Here is a 19549-nt window from a genome sequence, read left to right as displayed (position 1 = left end):
GAATGGACTTCCAGAAAGGGCATCCACACAGAGAACCGGTTGTTCACATCTCTGAATCCCGCCACTGCATTTGATCTAGAAAATGAAATGAAGCAGAGTTAAGCATGGGGAAATCTGTTATGCAAATGCAGCTACCGAGAGTTCAAAGAACAAAGGCTGCAAGCCACAAGTTTCAAGGATCCTAGAACTAGATCAGCCTTAGAACAATTAAGGAGTAATTGCATATCATCCTTCCTTAACCTAATGCCCCCTCCAGAGGTGTTGGACCCAAATTTCAATAAAGATAACAAATATACAGAGAGGAATTGCATTGTAATCTGTCAACATCTGGAAGGTTCAAGTTTTCAATCTTTGCTTTAAGGATAGTGTTTTGCAGTCTGGGCAACTTTAAGAGATCTCAGCTTTTAACTCCCCAAATTTATCAGCTAGCATTTTGTACACTGCACAGAGTTGCTTTTGGTGAAATGGGCAGCTGTATAAATTAGATAGATAAATAAATGTCATCATTCATTTCCTGATTTCTTTGCCCAAATGATTTTTCTGGAAGCTTCTAATGCCTTTTATCTTAATAGGAAGGCATACAGACATACCTCCCTTGTGATGCAGGAGATTTAATATAGTTTTAAGTCTGCATGTCCTAAAGGGTATACTGGTAGTCCTTGACTCATGACCATAATTGAGCCCAAAACTTATGTTGCTAAGCAAAGTTTTGCCACAGTGGTTATCATTGCAGTTGTTAAGTTAGTGACCCGGTTGTTAATAGTTTCCCTATTCATTTTGCTTGTCAGAAGGTCACAAAAGATAATTACATGATACCGGGACACTGCAACCGTCAATAATATGAGTCAGTTGCATCCAATTTTTGATGACATGACCACGGGGACGTTGCAATGGTCGTAAGTTTGAAAAATGGTTATAAGTCACTTTTTCATGCCATTGTAACTTGGATGGTCACTACATGAACTGTTGTAAGTTGAGGACTACCTGTATTTAGCACTACATAGCACATTAGAACCCGTTCATGGATTACTGCCTTGTTGTGGTGAAGGGGCTTGCGTAACTCAGTGAAGCTATGAGCTATGCCGTGCAGGGCCACCCAAGATGGACAGGTCATAGCAGAGAGTTATGACAAAATGTGATCCACTGGAGAAGGAAATGGCAACCCACTCCAGTATCTTTGCCATGAAAACCCCATGGATAGTACCAAAAGGCAAAAAGATATGACGCTGGAAGATGAGCACCTCAGGTCGGAAGGCGTCCAATACGCTACTGGGGAAGAGCAGAGGGCTAGTACTAGTAGCGCCAGAAAGAATGAAGCAACTGGGCCAAAGCCGAAAGGACTCTCAGCTGTGGAGATCAACCCTGACTGCTCTTTAGAAGGCCAGATCCTGAAGTTGAAACTCAAATACTTTGGCCACCTAATGAAAGGAAGGACTCACTGGAGAAGAGCCTCATGCTGGGAAAGATTGAGGGCAAGAGAAGAAGGGGACGACAGAGAATGAGGTGGCTGGATGGAGTCACTGAAGCAGTAGGGGTGAGCTTAAAGGGACTCCAGAAGATGGTGGAGGACAGGAAGGCCTGGAGGAACATTGTCCATGGGGTTGCGAGGGTTCGGACACGACTTCGCAACTAACAACCAAAAGCACATTAGAAATAATTAAGAGGAGATCCTTCAAAATGGTGGTGACTCCCTCCCTCTGGAATATCATCCGTCCAGAAATTAGACCGGCCCCCACTCTGACACTCTTTTGGAAGACCCTGAAAACGTGGTTCTGCCAGCAAGCCTGGGGAAGCCAGAACAGGATGGAGCCCATTAGATGGCTGGCATGAATGTGTGTTGTAGCCGGGATGGGTGGATTATTATTTTATCATTTTTATGTTTTCATTATTAATTCTTTTGTGTTTTTATGTGTCCTGTAAGCTGCCTTGAGTTGCCATGTGCGAGGAGGTGGCAATATAAATTTTCTAAATAAATAAAAAAAAAAGCTTGGAAACACTCCAACACTCCTTTTCGGAATTCTTCCCAAAGTATTGTACAGCGGTTGCTGTTATTATTCACCTATGGCAGAAAGGACAGAATTTTTATCCCAGGGAATTTATCTTGGAAGAATAATCTATTGCGACACTGGATGGAGAGGAGAGGTGCTGACATTTAATGACGTCTTGGTCAATGAATGGTTATTTTTAACCCGTTTAAGAGGGACAGGACTGTTTAAACTCAAACACTAGCAAAATGATCTGTATCCCGTATGTCAATTTTAAATGGAAATAGCTTGGTGATGTAAGTTCAACCGAGATTACTCATACTGAAAGCCAGCTGATAGAAATCAATGGAAATAGATTTTGTCCTGATTTATTTCAGCTTCGCTAGTTTCAGTGGGTCTGACTAAGTGTGGATCTAATCATTAATCACACCGAGTTGAAAAGTGGTCTGCAGCAGCAGCAATCAGCAATATTTTTGCAAGCTCGCTCTGCATTCAACGGAATCTATTTGCATTTCTGATTCCAAGATATAACACTGTCTGCACATGAGGTGGGTTTGGGGTGTGTGTGTGTGTGTGTGTGTGTGTGTGTGTGTAGTTCTTTTTAATTAGAAGAAGTAGGGACAATAAGAGATGCAGACAGCATTGCACCAAGCGGCAGTTTGTAATTGTATGAAAACGTTACAGCCACAGGATACGCCGGTTAGCACCAAGGATAACACAAGACAGCAGCAACAGAGACCACACAGGTAGTCCTTGACCTACGACTACAATTGTGGCCAAAGTTGATGTTGCTAAGTGAGAGAGTTATTAAGTGAGTTTCGGCCCATTTTACGGCCTTCCTTGTTAAGTGAATCACTGTAAGTTGTTAAGTTAATAACAAGGTTGTTAAATGAATCCAGCTTCCCCACTGACTTTGCGTGTCAGGAGGTTGCAAAAGGAGATCATGTCACCCCAGGACACTGCAACTGTCGTGAATATGAGTCAGTTGCCGAGTGGCTGAATTTTGATCGTGTGACCATGGGGATGCTGCAACAGTCATAAGTGTGATAAACGGTCATAAATCACGCTTTTCAGTGCTCTTGTAACTTAGGATGGTCATTAAATGAACTGTTGTAAGTCGAGGACTACCTGTAAACTAGGCCAGCCTCCTCCATTGCATACTACACTTCTGGGTTGTCCAGTGCCTGTAAAAACATCTGTCCATTAAGGTGTGTTGGGAAGCAGTTGCTGAAATATTGAAAGCCACTGTCTGTGGGTGGGGTTGACACTGAACTTCCAGGAACCAAGAGCATGACTCAGCAGAAAGCAGTTTCCTATATTTTTAGAATACCTATGTCCGTTCCCGCTTGGGAAATATATTGAGAAATCACTTAGAAAACCTCACTCTGGGACAGAAAGCCAATGTTCCCCTCCCTGCCCCAGTCTTGTTATTAAATATGCTGCATGAAGGTGGAGGAAGGTGTGCTAAAAACCTCTGGTTATTCTTGAAAAAAAGGAAATGGAATGTTTCCCACCCCTTAGGTCAGACGTGTCAAACACAAGGCCCGGGGGCCGGATCCGGCCCGCGAAGTGGTTTCATGTGGCCCACGAAGCCATCCTGGAAACAGTGAGGGAACAGCCCCCGCTGCCTTGGCCCTGGCCCAGAGACCCTCCTTCTGCCAGAGACCCTCAGATCTGTCCCACTCCTGCCCAGGCCCCCATAGGCACCCTTGATGCGAATGATATAGAGCTGGCCACGCCCACCCAGTAGGCCACACCCACCCTGGCCACACCCACCCGGCCCCCTGAGGACAACCGCAATGCTGATGCGGCCCTCAATGAAATTGAGTTTGACACCCCTGCCTTAGGTTGTCTTACACAGCAGATTTCAGATTTCTAGTTCGGCCTTCCCCCCTACAGATATGTCAAAATGATAAATCTCTACATGTCTATTGAGATTCTCAGTCATCCAGGTCATGGTTGTCCCAAAGGTGTTTTTCCAAAAGGCAACTGGACTTTGTTTTTCCTTGAAGACATTTCCTGTCTCCTCCAAGAAGCTTCTGGGATGAGAAGCAAAAAAAAATGTCTTCAAGGAAACACAAAGTCCAGTTGCCTTTTGGAAAAACACCTTTGGGATGACTCTCATGTTAGAAATGTGGAAAACGCAACATGGATCCTCATCGGAAACTGGAAGACTGAGAACAATTTTGCAAGAACAAAAGGACAATTTTAGAAAGGTGTCGGATGTTTTGGAGAATTTGGAACAACATTTTGGAAAACAAAATGCAGAGAAGGTCTTTGATCATTTAAATTGGGATTTCTAGTTCAAGGTTTTGGAAGTTAACAGTTTTGGAGCGAACAGGTAAGATAATTGCTAACGGAGATCTAAAAAGCCCTGAGTGATACAAAATTGAACAAGGCAAGCTCCCACTATCCTCTCTTTTATTTAGTTTGGTTCTTGAAATATTGAGTAGAGACATAAAACAAGATGAGAGGATTGTTGGAATAAAGATTTTAAAAAGAATTGTAAGTTAAGAGCTTTTGCAGACCACATGGTATTTGTTCTGGAAGATCCTTTAAAGGGAACTGAAACATTAATGGGCAAATTAAAATAATTTGATATAAAGTAAAGGCTTCCCCTGTCCAGTTGCATCTGACTCTAGGGGGTGGTACTCATCTCCAAAGCATTTTCCAAAGACAGTTCTGTGGCCATGTGACCAGAATGTCTATATTCTGAGGCACACAGAACACTGTTTCCTTCCCACCGAAGTGGTACCTATTTATCTACTTGCATTTGCCTGCTTTTGAATTGCTAGGTGGGCACGAGCTGGGGCAAGAATGGGGAGGCCTCCCCCATCACACAACAGTCAAATATCAAACCCAGGCTGTCAGCACAAGCTCAGCATCTTTAACCACTGAGCCAGCATGCCCCCTGCAATTTGATAGGCTTGATAAAGGTGGACGAGGTGGCTCAGTGGGTTAGGACACTGAGCTTGTCGATCAGGTCGGCAGTTTGGCGGGTCGAATCCCAAGTGCCGCGTAGCACAGTGAGCGCCTGTTACTCGTCCCAGCTTCTGCCAATCTAGCAGTTCGAAAGCACGTAAAAATGCAAGTAGAAAAATAGGGACCACTACGGTGGGAAGGTAACAGCGTTCTGTGCGCCTTTGGCGTCTAGTCATGCTGGCCACATGACCACGGAGACGTCCTCAGACAAACACTGGCTCTTCGGCTTTGAAACGGAGATGAGCACCGGTCCCTAGAGTCGTAAACGACTAGCACACATGTGTGGGGGAACCTTTACCTTTACCTTTTAAGGTTGATAAACAGAAGATGAAGATGTTAGCAAAAAATTTGAAAACAGAAGATGAAATAGAATTGATGGAAAACACGGGTTTAACATTAAGACCAGACATTTGTTTTGGGCACTGCTAGACAACCAGTTTGAAAAAGTTTAATTTTGTACGTGATAACTGCAGCAAGATTATTGTACGCACAAAGATGGAAGATTTGGCATTACCGACAATGGAGGAGTGGTTGTTCAATATGATGGAACTTTCTGAAATAGTCAAATCAACTTCTTTGTTCAGAGAAAAGATAATATCTACATGTCTTACTTACTGGAAATCCCTTATTAGACTTTTTGCATGAAAAAGAACCAAAACTAAACTTATCATTTACAGTTTTGATAATTAGATAGGGTAGATTACAGATAGAAGCAAGTTACGTCGAGGGGCAAAGTAGTTACATAAATAAAGGGGTAAATTTATAAATGTACTTATAACGCTATCAAGAAGATCAGAAGCTACTTAGTATCTTTCTTCTTGCTTTTCTATTTCTCTTCTATTTTTTCCCTATCTTGCATTTTTGCCCTTTTCTTTTATTTCTTACTTTATATTAGTTTGTATTCGTTCTTATCTTTTTAAAAAATCTTTAATAAAAACGAGAGATGACTGGGGCTTCAGTTCTTTGAAAAGTAGATACCAGAAGTTTGATACCTGCTTCCCTTTGCCTTAGGGAAAGCTGGTTCAAGCCAATCTAGCCAAGAGTCTGCACTTCTCAGCATGGCTGAATCTCCAAGATGTGCCTCCTAACAAATTGCACCTATGGAGCTCTTGGTGGTTGTTTGCCTGCAGAGGTTTCATTACCTGACTAGGTTAACTTCATCAGTGCTGTGGATAGCACTGATATATCATAGCACTGATGATGTTACTTAGTTGGGTAATGAAATGTCTCTAAGCAAACAATCAAGCTCAGAGAGCATCAAGGACTCCACACTTCAACCGGGTGCTACACATATTTCCTTTTATTGGAACTGCCCTGTGACCATACTCACACGGAGAGCTTGCAATTCTGGAAGATCGGTGTAACAGCAAAGGAGAATATTGTTGGTCATACTGAAGCTCTCACGTACTCCCAGGTGGTAGAAAAGTGAAGGCTGACACAAGCTGTTGCTCATCTCCACAACCACCACATCTGCAAAGGTAGAAAGGGCAGATATCAACCATAGAGGACCAGCTCCTCAACTTTTCCACACTGCCTTCATCTGGTTGGTGGCCAAGGGCAGGTTATTGAGGCCAATCTCATTCATCTTTGAGTAGCAAAAGTGCCCCCTCTTGCACAAACAGAGAAGAAAGCATTCTGATCCTCAGGGACATAATGTCCCACCAAAACATAACATACTCCGGTATCTTAACACCCTGCTGCTTGTACATTGTCAACCAAGAGCTTTGAAGTTCCATGCAGCTTTGCAGCTAGCACCCAAACCCTCCCATGCAATTTATCAAGCAGTTGGAGATCTTTCTTGGAGAGAAAGAGAAGGGATCTGATTGTCCTGAGGAATAGCAGGCAAAACAAGAGGCTGCAATAGGTACTTTGAAGGCAGAATATCCCAGGCTGAACCAAGAACCCAGGCTAAAATCTTGCAAAACTGTTGCTGCTCCATTCAAACAATACTAAAAGAGATGAACAACCTTAGGGCAACTTATACTGATCCATTCCATTCATTGCATTTTCCCCCCGTCTTGCTGCTTTTTAAGTGCTTGTGTAATTGTTTGTAGGAATTGTTTCTAATGTTCTTGTTCTTGAAGATTGTTGCTAAGCTTGTCTATTAGATGATCAGATATGTGTGTGTGCGTGTGTGTATAAACATATGCACAGGGTGAGATAATTGCAACTGTAACCTTTAAAAGAAGGACTTGTAAATACAAAACAGAGAAAATCTTCCAGCACCCATTTTCTTTCTGTCTTTCTAATAGGAATACTCCTGCTTAATGTTCTGGCCTGGTTGTGCCCTTTTCCTAAGGCAATCTGACCTACTTTATTTTAAAAAAAAATACCTTTTTGAAAAGTTGTCCAGTTCAATTTAAAGATAAAAGAAGCACTAGGGAGAGATTTATAATCAGACGCTGCTCGTTAACCTGATCATAATCTTTCCCAGAATTGTAAGCAGGGTCCACAGCATTGTTTTTTTTTAATCACAGCAATTGTTTTATCTACAGGGATTACCACGTGAATATTTTATCTATATCCATCAACACTTTTTCCCTATTTAAGATGGATGTATAAAGGGCACCTAATCCTGGGCTGTGTTTCTTCTTAAATTCTTCTGCAATGACAACTGTAGATTTGGTTGAAGGTGGGGATGGTAAATCCTTTTTCTGCCCCAGAGATGAGGCTTCTCTAGAGATTGAAGAAGGAGGCTGAAACCTAGAGATGGCCAAACTCAATCTGGGCTCACCAACAATGACTGAAAAATGTCATTTGCAAGTGACATCAGGTAAAGAACGATGGGTTAGAAATAGGCTGCAAGTAACCTGCCTCACAAGGTTGTTATGGGGAAATAGGAGGTGGAAGGTATGTGGGTTGTTTGTCACCTTGCATCATTTGTAAAAATAATAAAGGCAGGAAGTAAAATAAATAAATAGATAGATGAATGAATGAATGAATGAATGAATAGTATTGTTTAGCAACCAATGGAAGTTACAATGGCACTGAAAATAATAATAATAATAATAATAATAATAATAATAATAATAATAATAATAATAATAATAATAATAATAATAATAATAATAATAATAATTTTATTTATATACCGCCCTTCTCCCGGAGGACTCAGGGCAGTGAACAGGGCAAGCATAAAAAATACAGAGATACAAAAGTTAAAAGGGATTAAATATATGCCCAACTAAAAACAGTAAATACAAATATTAAAATAACAATAAACCCAACCCATCCCCCATCAGGCCAGGCCGGCTTGTTCAAATAAGAATGTCTTCAGATCGCGACGGAAGGAGCGAAGATCGGGCGCCATCCGGAGCTCAACCGGTAACTGATTCCATAGCTCCGGGGCGCCCACAGAGAAGTACCTCCCCCTGGGGGCCACCAATCGACATTCTCTGACCGGTGGCACCCTGAGGAGGCCCTCTCTGTGGGAACGCACAGGGCGGAGGGAAGTTGATGCAGGCAGCAGGTGCTCCCTAAGGTACTCCGGACCCATGCCATGTAGGGCCTTAAACACCATTACCAGTACCTTGAATCTCACCCGGAAGACAACTGGCAACCAATGCAGCTCACGGAGCAGAGGTGTAACATGGGAGTATCGGGAGATTCCCAACACAACTCTCGCAGCTGCATTCTGTACCAGTTGGAGCCTCCGAGTGGTCCTCAAGGGCAGCCCCATGTAGAGAGCGTTGCAGTAGTCTAGATGAGAGTGACCTACAACGGCTCCTCGCACTTACAACCATTGCCACATTACCCAGTGATCAAAATTCATGCACTTGGCAACCAGCTTGTATTTATGAAGGTTGCAGCATTGGAGGTTCCTGCAATCGCCACTGGCAATCTTCCCAGCCTGCTTCCAACAAGCAAAGTCAATGAGGAAAGCCGGATTTGCTTAACAACTGTGTGAGTCACTTAGCAACCGCAGTCATTTGCTTAACAACCATTAAGGAAAAAAGATCATAAAGTCGGGACCAACTCACAACCAACTTGCTTAGTTAGCAGCAGCAATTCTGGTCCCGATTGTGGTTGTTAGTTGAGGACTACTTGTACTCAGGGTGGGTCTACAACAAATCGCCAGGGTCAACTCGCCACAGAGAAGTCGCCACAGCCAACTCGCCACAGGACAACCCACCACGGGACAAGAGTTAGACTAATATCAAAGAAAATAGTGGAATAGAATCATGAAAGAAAGGATGCCGAAAGAGGGACAAAATGAAATGTGAAGAACAAAGAGTAACATAATTTTTAATTAGTTTAAATTTAGGCACGACAAACCAAATGCACAGGTATGGTACTGTAGGTGGTACCTTGCTCAATAGTAGTAACTGTGAGAGGGATCTCCGAGTCCTAGTGGACAATCACTTAAATAGGAGCCAGCAGTGTGCTGCAGCTGCCAAAAAAGCCAACACAGTGCTAGGCTGCATTAACAGAGAGATAGAATCAAGATCACGTGAAGTGCTAATACCACTTTACAGTGCCTTGGTAAGGACACACTTGGAATACTGCATCCAGTTTTGGTCACCACGATGTAAAAAAGATGTTGAGACTCTAGAAAGAGTACAGAGAAGAGCAACAAAGATGATTAGGGGACTGAAGGCTAAAACATATAAGGAACGGTTGCTGGAATTGGGTATGTCTAGTTTAATTATGAGAAGGGGGACATGATAGCAGTGTTCCAATATCTCAGGGGCTGCCCTAAAGAGGGAGTCAAGCGATTCTCCAAAGTGCCTGAAGGCAGGACAAGAAGCAACGGATGGAAACTAGTCAAGGAGAGAAGCAACTTAGAACTAAGGAGAAATTTCCTGGCAGTGGGAACAATTAACCAGTGGAACAACCTGCCTCCAGAAGCAGTGAATGCTCCAACACTGGATGTTTTTAAGAAGAGACTGGACAGCCTTTTGTCTGAAATGGTATAGGGTTTTCTGCCTGAGCAGGTGGTTGGACTAGATGACCTCCAAGGTCCCTTCCAACATCATCATCATCATCATCATCATTATTATATAATTAAATTGCATTGTTGAATTGTCCCGCAGCGAGTTGCCCCATGGCGAGTTGGCTGCGACGAGTTGTCCATTCCGTTCAGGGTTACCGCTAGTCTGGAAGGGGCTGCGAGCAAACGATGCCCTGGGCAGCTTCCCTTTTCTTCAGTGGGCCATGCTATCGCTAATAATGCATTAGCAGTGCTCCAAATACATTCACTAATCTGCCACACAGATTTCCTGCAATGCTTACAGCAAAGCTACATCAGGCATGCTGCAGGAAATGAACACTGTAGAGATATCCAGTGAAGTAATAATGGTTGTGGCACCTGGAAGGCAAGCCTTAATTAAAAGAGGAGGTCCAAAGAAGGTGTGTGCGAAGCTGGGTGTCAAGTGCTGATGTTGAGTCTCTTGGACACATTGGATTGCGGTGTGACAGTTTGACAAGTGGCTGTCCAGGTTTTAACTTGCTCAGCCTGCCAGGCAAGACCCGATTAAGAGGATGTTCGCTCTCATATCCTTTGTGGCTGCCCTAGTAATTACACTGCTTCTGTCCTGGCCCCACTACTAATTTCATTCATTTGCATAGAATTCCCCTTTTTCTACACTGCACTCCCCTTCCTTTTTGTGCTTCCCTGCAAGGCAGGCTGTGCAGAATATCGAATTCGATGTGGATGATCCAGACAACAAATAATATTTTTTCCCTGAATCTTCCTTGCGGATAGGATGGCAGCTCAGCATAAATCAAGACAATCTTTTCTATGCTGTTGAAATTCAGACCACAGCATTAGAAAGAAAGAAAAAATCCTAAAAGTGCCTCAGAGCATGCACAAGTAAAGGCACAGCAAGTGCCAACTACTTTTTAAAGTAGCTGCATCTTTTCTGAAGATTGAATATGCAATCCAAGGAAATGACAGAGCGGCTTTGAAGATGTGCAGACGGATGCTGCAAGCTCTGAGGCAACTTTCTGGAATCAAATCCAATGCATAATGCAGCTCTAACAGGAAATGCAAACAGAATATTCTGTCTGATGATGGAAGCCAGGAGTGCTTTGCATACTTAACACCTCCAGCATCTTTCCTTATTGAATGGCAATCTACAAGGGAATCCTTCCAGATCTGGAAGCAACTTGACATTGCCTACCTTGCATATAATGTTAACTGTAGATGGGTTCTGGCTTAATAAGATCACCTATGGTGGCCTGGAATTATATGCAAATCAGGCCATGATTTGTGGCTAGAGTTTAGCATTCTTGAATTAGCTTCCTGTTATCTATGTTCACACACTTCATTAAGCCACATTATGGTTTTCTTGTGTAATTGCATGGATTAGCATGCATGAACTACATATTGTAGTTTGCCATCCATGGCTTAGAACAGGGGTAGGCAACCTTGGCTGGCTCAGGAATTCCAGGAGTTGAAGTCCACGAGTCATAAAAGAGCCAAGGTTGCCTACCCCTGGCTTAGTACAAGTGAAAAATTGTGGTTAGGCTCAAAATTATGTTTAAATGAATGACAGCTTAATACAGTATATGAACTTAGTCACTGATTGTTCAAGCAGTACACTCAACCACAAGTTGGCTCCACACATTTGTAAACCTAGCTAGCATATTGCTGAAATCTAGCTCATTTGATTACTTTGTGTTTCAGTGGGTTGGGCGAAGATCCAGAAAGTGCGGAGTGCTGAATAAACCATGTGTAAATCTGTGTGTTCTCTCAAGGCCTAAACAGCTGCTTCATCAAGGCAGAGACGAGGTGTTCCTACGAGAGATGAGCAAAGACTATTGGAAGCGTATAACAAGAGTTGGTTAAGGCTATCAGACTAGAAACTGGGAGGGCACGAGTTCTAGTCCTGCCTTGGTCATGAAGTCAGCTGGTTAACCTTGGAACAGTCATCTCAAAAGGTGCTTTTTTTCTTTAAAAGGCAACTGGACTGTTTTTTCCTTGAGGAAGAAGAGGAAAACGTTTTGCTTCTCATTCAAGAAGCTTCATCCAGTCTCAACTGTCAGTACCTATCCTTCCATCCCAGCCCTGCCCTCCTGTCATCAGAACTGATGAAGCTTCTTGGATGAGAAGCGAAACGTTTTCTTCTTCCTCAAGGAAAAAACAGTCCAGTTGCCTTTTGAAGAAAAGGGAAAAAAAGCACTGAGACAACTATGACTGAGAATCTCCACAGACACTTGGGCCAGTCACTCTTTCTTAGACCTAGAAAGAAGACAAGGGCAAACTATTTGACAAATCTTGCCGAGAAAACCGCAGGGACTTGTTTAGACAGATGCCAGGAGTAAAACAAAAAACAAAACCAAAGCCTGACTCAAAGCCACAAACACACAACAAAAGTATATCCAGGGGTAGGCAACCTTGGCTCTTTTATGACTCGTGGACTTCAACTCCCAGAATTCCTGAGCCAGCCATGCTGAGGGGAAAGGGAGAGTTTCCAAGCTGAGCCATGCCGGCTCAGGAATTCTGGGAGTTGAAGTCCACGAGTCATAAAAGAGCCAAGGTTGGCTACCCCTGGCTTAGGCCTAGGCCGCTTTATGACTCGTGGACTTCAACTCCCAGAATTCCTGAGCCAGCCATGCTGAGGGGAAAGGGAGAGTTTCCAAGCTGAGCCATGCCGGCTCAGGAATTCTGGGAGTTGAAGTCCACGAGTCATAAAAGAGCCAAGGTTGGCTACCCCTGGCTTAGGCCTAGGCCGCTTTATGACTCGTGGACTTCAACTCCCAGAATTCCTGAGCCAGCCATGCTGAGGGGAAAGGGAGAGTTTCCAAGCTGAGCCATGCCGGCTCAGGAATTCTGGGAGTTGAAGTCCACGAGTCATAAAAGGTTGACTCAGCCTTCCATCCTTCCGAGGTAGGTAAAATGAGGACCCAGATTGTTGGGGGCAATTAAGCTGACTTTGTAATAATGCCGCTTGGGGGGGGGGGCGAAAGCCCTAATAAGCAGGCATATACATAGAATGAAGGCTATTGCTAAGCACATTGATTTGTGCTTAAAATTGTAAGCCGCCCTGAGTCTTCGGAGAAGGGCGGGATATAAATGGGATTAAATAAAATAAATAAAAGAGCCACAACAGAGAGGCCCAAGGTGGAAGGTTATCCCAGCCACCCAGATAAAGCAAGCTGATGCCTACGTAGGAATCTGATGGAGGTGAATGATCAAGTTAGTGATGGCGGAAAGGTATAATTTAATACTGTATGGGAGAAAGCAATGGTAAATCACTTCTACACTATACCACACAGTATTTCTCAAGGTTACCTTCTATCCTTTCAAGGTCGGGAAATGAGGACCCAGATGGCTGGGGGCAATATGCTGACTCTGCAAACCGCTTAGAGTGTGCCCTAAAAAGCACTATGAAGCAATGTATAAGTCTAAGTGCTATTGCTATTCTCAACCTTGGCAACTTTAAGATGTGTGGACTTCAATGCTGGCTGGGGAATTCTGGGAGTTGAAGTCCACACATCTTAAAGTTGCCAAGGTTGAAAAACACCAGACAAGAAAATAGAAATGAAACAGGAGAACCATTTGTCTAACCAAACAAGGGCAACAAATCTGGAGAATGACACAATGGACAACAGACTGGAAGAGGTCAATTCCAAAAAAAGATTTAACCTGGTATGTAAATCCTGCAGTATATCCTTCATTTTATCTGCTAGCAAAATAACCGCCAGGATTATCCCGAGCAGATTAGACCCTTATATGGGAAAGAGAAATAGCAAATGAGACTTTAGAAAAACTGGCCTCTAACCATGCTCCATATTTTTCTGTATCGGCTAAAAACAGAAAGATTCAGAGAGGCACCAGCTCAGTGAAAAAATATGTGCTTTGCATGTTGACGGTTCCAAGATTAAGTTCCTGCTGTTTCAGATTAAAATGATAAAAGTAATAGATATTGAGAAATAGCTCTTTGCCTCTGAACTCAGAAACCTATAGGATTAGATGTACTAAAAGCATTCAGTAGCTTGTTTTCTACATGATACTCAATTTATTTTATTGTTAGATTACTGAATAATTAGTTTAGGTTTCATTAACAAAGCTCTGGAATAATATCCTCCAATATCAACAACAAAAGAATGACTGCTTGTTTTTTTATTTCCTTGTGATCACGTTATAGTTATTTCTGCTGTCAATTTCATTTTAAATTCTGTGCACTGCCCAGAGTTGCTTTGACAAGAGGGGCACTGTTCCATCTTGAAACAAATAAGTGAAATTTAAATGGCACAATTCTTTGTGTATTCAAGGATCGGCATATTAATTTCCCATTAGCTCAAAGTAATTTAATAATAATTTTTAAAACTGCAGCAATTGCAAGTTAAGGCCGAACAGTTTCTAAGAAACCGAAATTCTTGAAAGCTTTTTCAAGCAACTGAAATAAAAACCTCTCTCCTCTTCTGGTTTACAGTACTTGAATTTTCCCCAGACAGCTGCAGCTGCAAAGTTTCTGCAAAAACTCACAATGTACACAGAAAGGTATTCATATATTTATTTATTTGGCACCTTTATTATTTTTATAAATAACTCAAGGCAGCAAACATATTGGATACCACTTCCTCCTATTTTCCCCACAACAACAACCCTGTCAGGTAGGTTGGGCTGAGAGAAACAAGGACTGGCCTCTCACAGAGCAATAGGTAGAACTGATTTCCTCCCTTTACTAAGGTATTTGATTCCTATATTTGAAAAGAAAGACATGATTTTACTGAGTCCTCAAAGAATAGATTCAAATTTGCAACAAGTTCAGAAAACTGCAGGAAACTTTCTGGCTGGATCTGAAACAAAACATTAAGCCTGTGTGTGTTTAACCCGGTTTTAAATGCAACAATTAGGGCTTCCACAACTTGCCGGATTCACACAAAACACTCAGACAGAACTTAAGACTGCCACATTATATAGCTTATACGGTAACTCAGCTTTGATCGTGCCTCCCTCCCACTCACCCACCCACCCACCCAGTTCTTGCTGAAATAAACTAGATGCGTCAAAACTTCAAACTTCAGCTTGTGCGAGTCCAGCAATTACAGTACAATTACGCACCTGCCGTCTCCAAATTGGGAGTCGAAGTCCTCCAACACGTAGAATGGGGGAAACCTGGCTTTATGGTTTAGGGAGTCGTGGGAACCCAGTTAGGGTTCAACCCAAAGCCGGCTGAGCAGAAACGAGCGCAGGAAGCGGGCAAGGTAGCGCGGCGCAGAGGGGACTCACCTGCGTTATAGAAACGGTCCAGAGTGTCCGTGTCTCCCAACATCACGGTGCCAAAAGGCACCGTGGTGAGCTCCGTGCCCGGGACTTCCCTGCAGGCTTCCTGCAGGCACAGGAGGGGCAGCGGTTTTTCCAAATCCTCGGTGAAGACGTAAACCACGCGCAGGGCTCGGGTCCTGCCGCCGCCTTCTCGGCAGCCCTGGCTGCCCGCCGAGTAGAGCGGCTTGCTGGGGGTCAGCGCCATGGCCAGCGTGTCCTGCCAGAGGCTGCCGGCGCTGCCCAACTTGGAGTCAGTCGCCTCCATGCCGCCGCCGCGACGCCGGGCGACCCCGGCTTCCCAACGCGCGTCTTCAGCCATCCGAGGGACCCATCTCTCCAACTCGGGAAGAAGCCGAGCAATGAACGTCCCAGCCAGCCAGCCAATCAGTCGGCACTTTCTGCCCTCCTGCACCGGCCCGCACTTTCTCCTTTCTCTCGGAAAAGGCTATTGACAAACTTCCCGGGTGCGCGAGGCAACCCACGTGGCTTTCGCCAGCCCCGCCCGGGCGGGGGCGTCAAAGCCCGAGTGCCCGACGGCTCGCCCAAGGCCGAGGAAGCGGCTGAGGCGGCAGCTGTTGCTGTCGGAAGCCTCGCGGGTATTTGTCCCCTTCCTGTGCGCTCCTCGGGGCGAAGGGGCGGGAGGCCAGGCCAGGCAGGCGAGCGGGAAAACGCCCACGAGCTCCTGGCGCAATCCGGGGAAAGGCCCCGGCTGGAACTGGGGCGGCGGCGGCGGCGGCGTGTTTTTCCGCCGCCTTTACTGTTGGCGCAAACCCGCCGGGCGAGCCCCAGCGCCCCGATTGCGCAAGAGGGAGGACGGAGAGGCTCCGTGGCGTTGGCTCCCGGCCCTGCCTCTTTTCCACCCCAGGGCCCGGCTTTCGGCTCCTGCCTGGCAAGCGGCGCTCCGTCGGAATTCACTGAAGTTCCGGGAAAGTGGAGCGTCGCTGCCAGGTAAGCCATTAGAGCTCTTCGCAGGAAGAGGTGAAAAGCGCAGAAGGAACCTCTGGATGGCTGCTCTAGTTGTTGGCTTCTGATTTTTTTCAACGCTGATAGTAAACTTTCCTTCCTTCCCTCTCTTTTCCTCTCCTTTCTTTCTTCCTTCCTTCCCTTTTTCTTTTTCTTTTTCTTTTCTCTCTTTTCTTTTCTCCTTCCTTCCTTCCCTCTCTTTTCCTCTCCTTTCTTTCTTCCTTCCCTTTTTCTTTTTCTTTTCTCTCTTTTCTTTTCTCCTTCCTTCCTTCTCTTTTCCTCTCCTTTCTTTCTTCCTTCCCTTTTTCTCTTTTTCTTTTCTCTCCTTTCTTGTCTCCTTCCTTCCTTCCCTCTCTTTTCCTCTCCTTTCTTTCTTCCTTCCCTTTTTCTCTTTTTCTTTTCTCTCTTTTCTTTTCTCCTTCCTTCCTTCCCTCTCTTTTCCTCTCCTTTCTTTCTTCCTTCCCTTTTTCTTTTTCTTTTCTCTCTTTTCTTTTCTCCTTCCTTCCCTCTCTTTTCCTCTCCTTTCTTTCTTCCTTCCCTTTTTCTCTTTTTCTTTTCTCTCTCTTCTTGTCTCCTTCCTTCCTTCCTTCCTTCCCCCTCCCAACTTAAACTGCCAGACAAATAACATTTTCTTATGACTGCTATCCTTTATCTGCTGGATTTTTGCGGCCACCACTGCTGGCCCTAAGTGAACTCATGTTAATACCCTTGTTATGGTACCTTTGGTTATAAATAAATGCCCCATGTTCATACAACATACAAGCCACCCAAAAGAACCCCGGAACCCATCATTCTTAAGGCTAAACCAAACCAAGTGTGAATGGAGGCTCAATGTTTACAAATGATTTGGTTAAGCTGTTGGGTGAATGCAGTCTTCGTTCTATTACAAAGAACTGGCATGTCTTGTCACTGAGAAAATTATATGCTTACTTCAGGAAAAAAAATATTTGAAAGGTCAGCATCCATCTGTGTAATGTTTAATTTTAAATTCTTCACTTTGAGATAATGGGAGTGAAAAATGTGAAACGAGGCAGGAATGAGCTGCTAGTTCTCCAGTTGTTTTGGGCTTCATTACTCATCACCAGCCAATATCACCAATAATTAGGGAAGATAATAATAATAACAATAACGATGATGATGATGATGATAATAATGTTGGAAGGGACCTATTCAGGCAGGAAACCCTATACCACTTCAGACAAATGGCTGTCCAGTCTCTTCTTAAAAATTCCAGTGTTGGAGCATTCACAGTGCCTGGAAGCAGGTTGTTCCACTGGTTAATTGTCCTAACTGTCAGGAAGTTTCTCCTTAGTTCTAGGTTGCTTCTCTCCTTGACTAGTTTCCATCCATTGCTTCTTGTCCTGCTTTCAGGTGCTTTGGAGAATAGCTTGACTCCCTCTTCTTTGGGGCAGCCCCTGAGATATTGGAAGACTGCTATCATGTCCCCCCTCGTCCTTCTCTTCACTAGACTAGACAAACTCAGTTCCAGCAACCGTTCCTTGTATATTTTAGCCTCAAGTCCCCTGATCATCTTTGTTGCTCTTGTTTGTATAGATAGAAGATAGAAGCTGCAAGACGTTATATCTCTAGAATAGTTCTAGAGTAAAAACTTCGGCTTGTGTAGCCAAATTACCATATTATTTTTATTAGCTGGGTTCACTTATTGCACTAAACAAAATCAGTTGTCCAAATTTTGATCATGTGACCACAGAAAGGCTGAGACTGTTGTAAGTACGAGGACCAGTCATAAGTCACTTTTTTCAGTGCTGTTGTAACTTTTGTTAGTCTTTAAATGAGTGGTCATAAGTCAAGGATTATGACTTAATGCACCAGGCTACTGGTACATACTGGAAGACTGAATTCTAGTCCTGCCTAAGGCATAGTCAGTTGGGTGGTGGGCTATTCACTCTCTCCCAGCCCATAGAAGAAGCAGAAAGCACTTCAAAAATCTTGCCAAAAGAACTTTGAGTCACAAGTTTATATATATACATAAACAGGGTGACTGATTGGGTGCTTTTAAGTTTTTTTAGACTCCTAGTGACCACACAGATAGATCCCGTAAGGGATGCACATTCAAAACTTTTGACCAATAAAGAAGCGTGATAAAAAAGTACAGATTTCTTATGTCAAGTGTGCAAATCTGCAGTTCCACAAGAACTGATCCCAAGGGATCACCAGCAGAGCACAGCTAACCTCTGTTTTACAAAAATTAGCTTTTAACCCTCATTCGACTTCATTCACAGGACCAATGTTTATTTTTGAGAGTAAGCACATTTTGGGTTAAAAGTGTCAACCAAGGGGGAAATCCCTACCCACCCTTTTCGGCCTGTCAAATCATGCCCCAAGAAAGCAGTGTAAGAGTTTTCAAACTATTGCAGTTAACTGTATTTTGAGCGATCCAAGAGAAAGAAGCACTTTTGTTAGTATGGCAGAATAATTAAAAGGGGTAAATTAAGGAAATTGTATTCATTTAAGGAATGTGTTTAGTATAGAGCAGGGTTTCTTAACCTTGGCAATTTGAAGATGTGTGGGATTCAACTTCCAGAATTCTCCAGCCAGCAAGCTTCTGCTGTGAATCGAATCTTCCCATTTTACCTAATGTACATATCGAAAGCCACTAATTCACGGTGTTAAATAATAAATAATGTTTGCATAGAAAGATGCTTAGTTTTGGAGTTGCTTATTTTATAGAAAGCCTTTGAAGCTTGCTGCTTAGCTGAACAAGGTTTCCACATGAAGTCAGGGCCTGATCTCCAATTTCCGTGATTCTAGATGCAACATCAAAGCAAAACAGACTGGGAGGGAGAAGGAAAAATGCAAACTCGGACATGATCGTGCTAAAGAGAAATTATTGCCTGTACTAATTATAGTCCACGTAAAGGGAGAATCTGAATTTGCTGGCATTTGCTTCCCCCTTGTCTTCCTGAGAGGAATAAACCCTGCCTGCTCCTTAGCCGGTATATTTCCTCCTCCGTACCAAGTGTTTGAAAAAGAGATGGACTGCTTTTATGGCCACTTATTCCTAAACAAACAAGCAAAGAGTGGTCTGCAATGTCAGAGAGCCTACGGGTGCCAACAAATTTGTTCCAGAAAGATTCTTTTTCAGCAAAACTATAAACAACAGATGTTCAGAGAGAGGGGAGGGAATTCAGCAGCGCTTGTGTCGATTTGCTCATCCCTCGAGTTTCTCTTGCCTCTGCAGATGTTTGCTAACATGGTTTTCTATAACTTTCTTTTTTTAGCTAACTAATCTTTGGATTTTGGCAGCTCAGATATGGTGGCCCCAGCGTAGCCTTATGTATGAACCAGGTCAATGGATGGAACCCTTCCACTGAACCATAAAACCAGCAAAGTCTTTGACTCCTTTACCAAGGATCATAAAAGTCAAGATGGCAGCTGCAAC

At 43.6% G+C, this 19549-nt stretch overlaps 1 protein-coding gene across 1 annotated transcript in view; it reads right to left on the bottom strand.

The window, feature by feature from the left end:
- The window catches only part of MAP3K6 (mitogen-activated protein kinase kinase kinase 6), a 55705-nt gene extending 40119 nt beyond the window's left edge, over positions 1-15586 (bottom strand). The window contains exons 1-2 of the mRNA XM_081334637.1: positions 15148-15586; positions 6298-6437 (exon numbers count right to left, since the gene is read on the bottom strand). Coding sequence (XP_081190763.1) covers positions 6298-6437; positions 15148-15502 — 495 coding nt within the window. The 5' untranslated portion in view covers positions 15503-15586. The remainder of the gene's footprint in view (positions 1-6297; positions 6438-15147) is intronic.
- Positions 15587-19549: the final 3963 nt, after the last annotated feature.

This window comes from Vipera berus, assembly GCF_964194415.1.
Source record: "Vipera berus genome assembly, chromosome: 9".
NCBI classification, from domain to species: Eukaryota; Metazoa; Chordata; class Lepidosauria; order Squamata; family Viperidae; genus Vipera; species Vipera berus.
The sequence above is the reverse complement of the archived record's forward strand: the minus strand, read 5'-3'. Positions and strand labels throughout refer to the sequence as shown.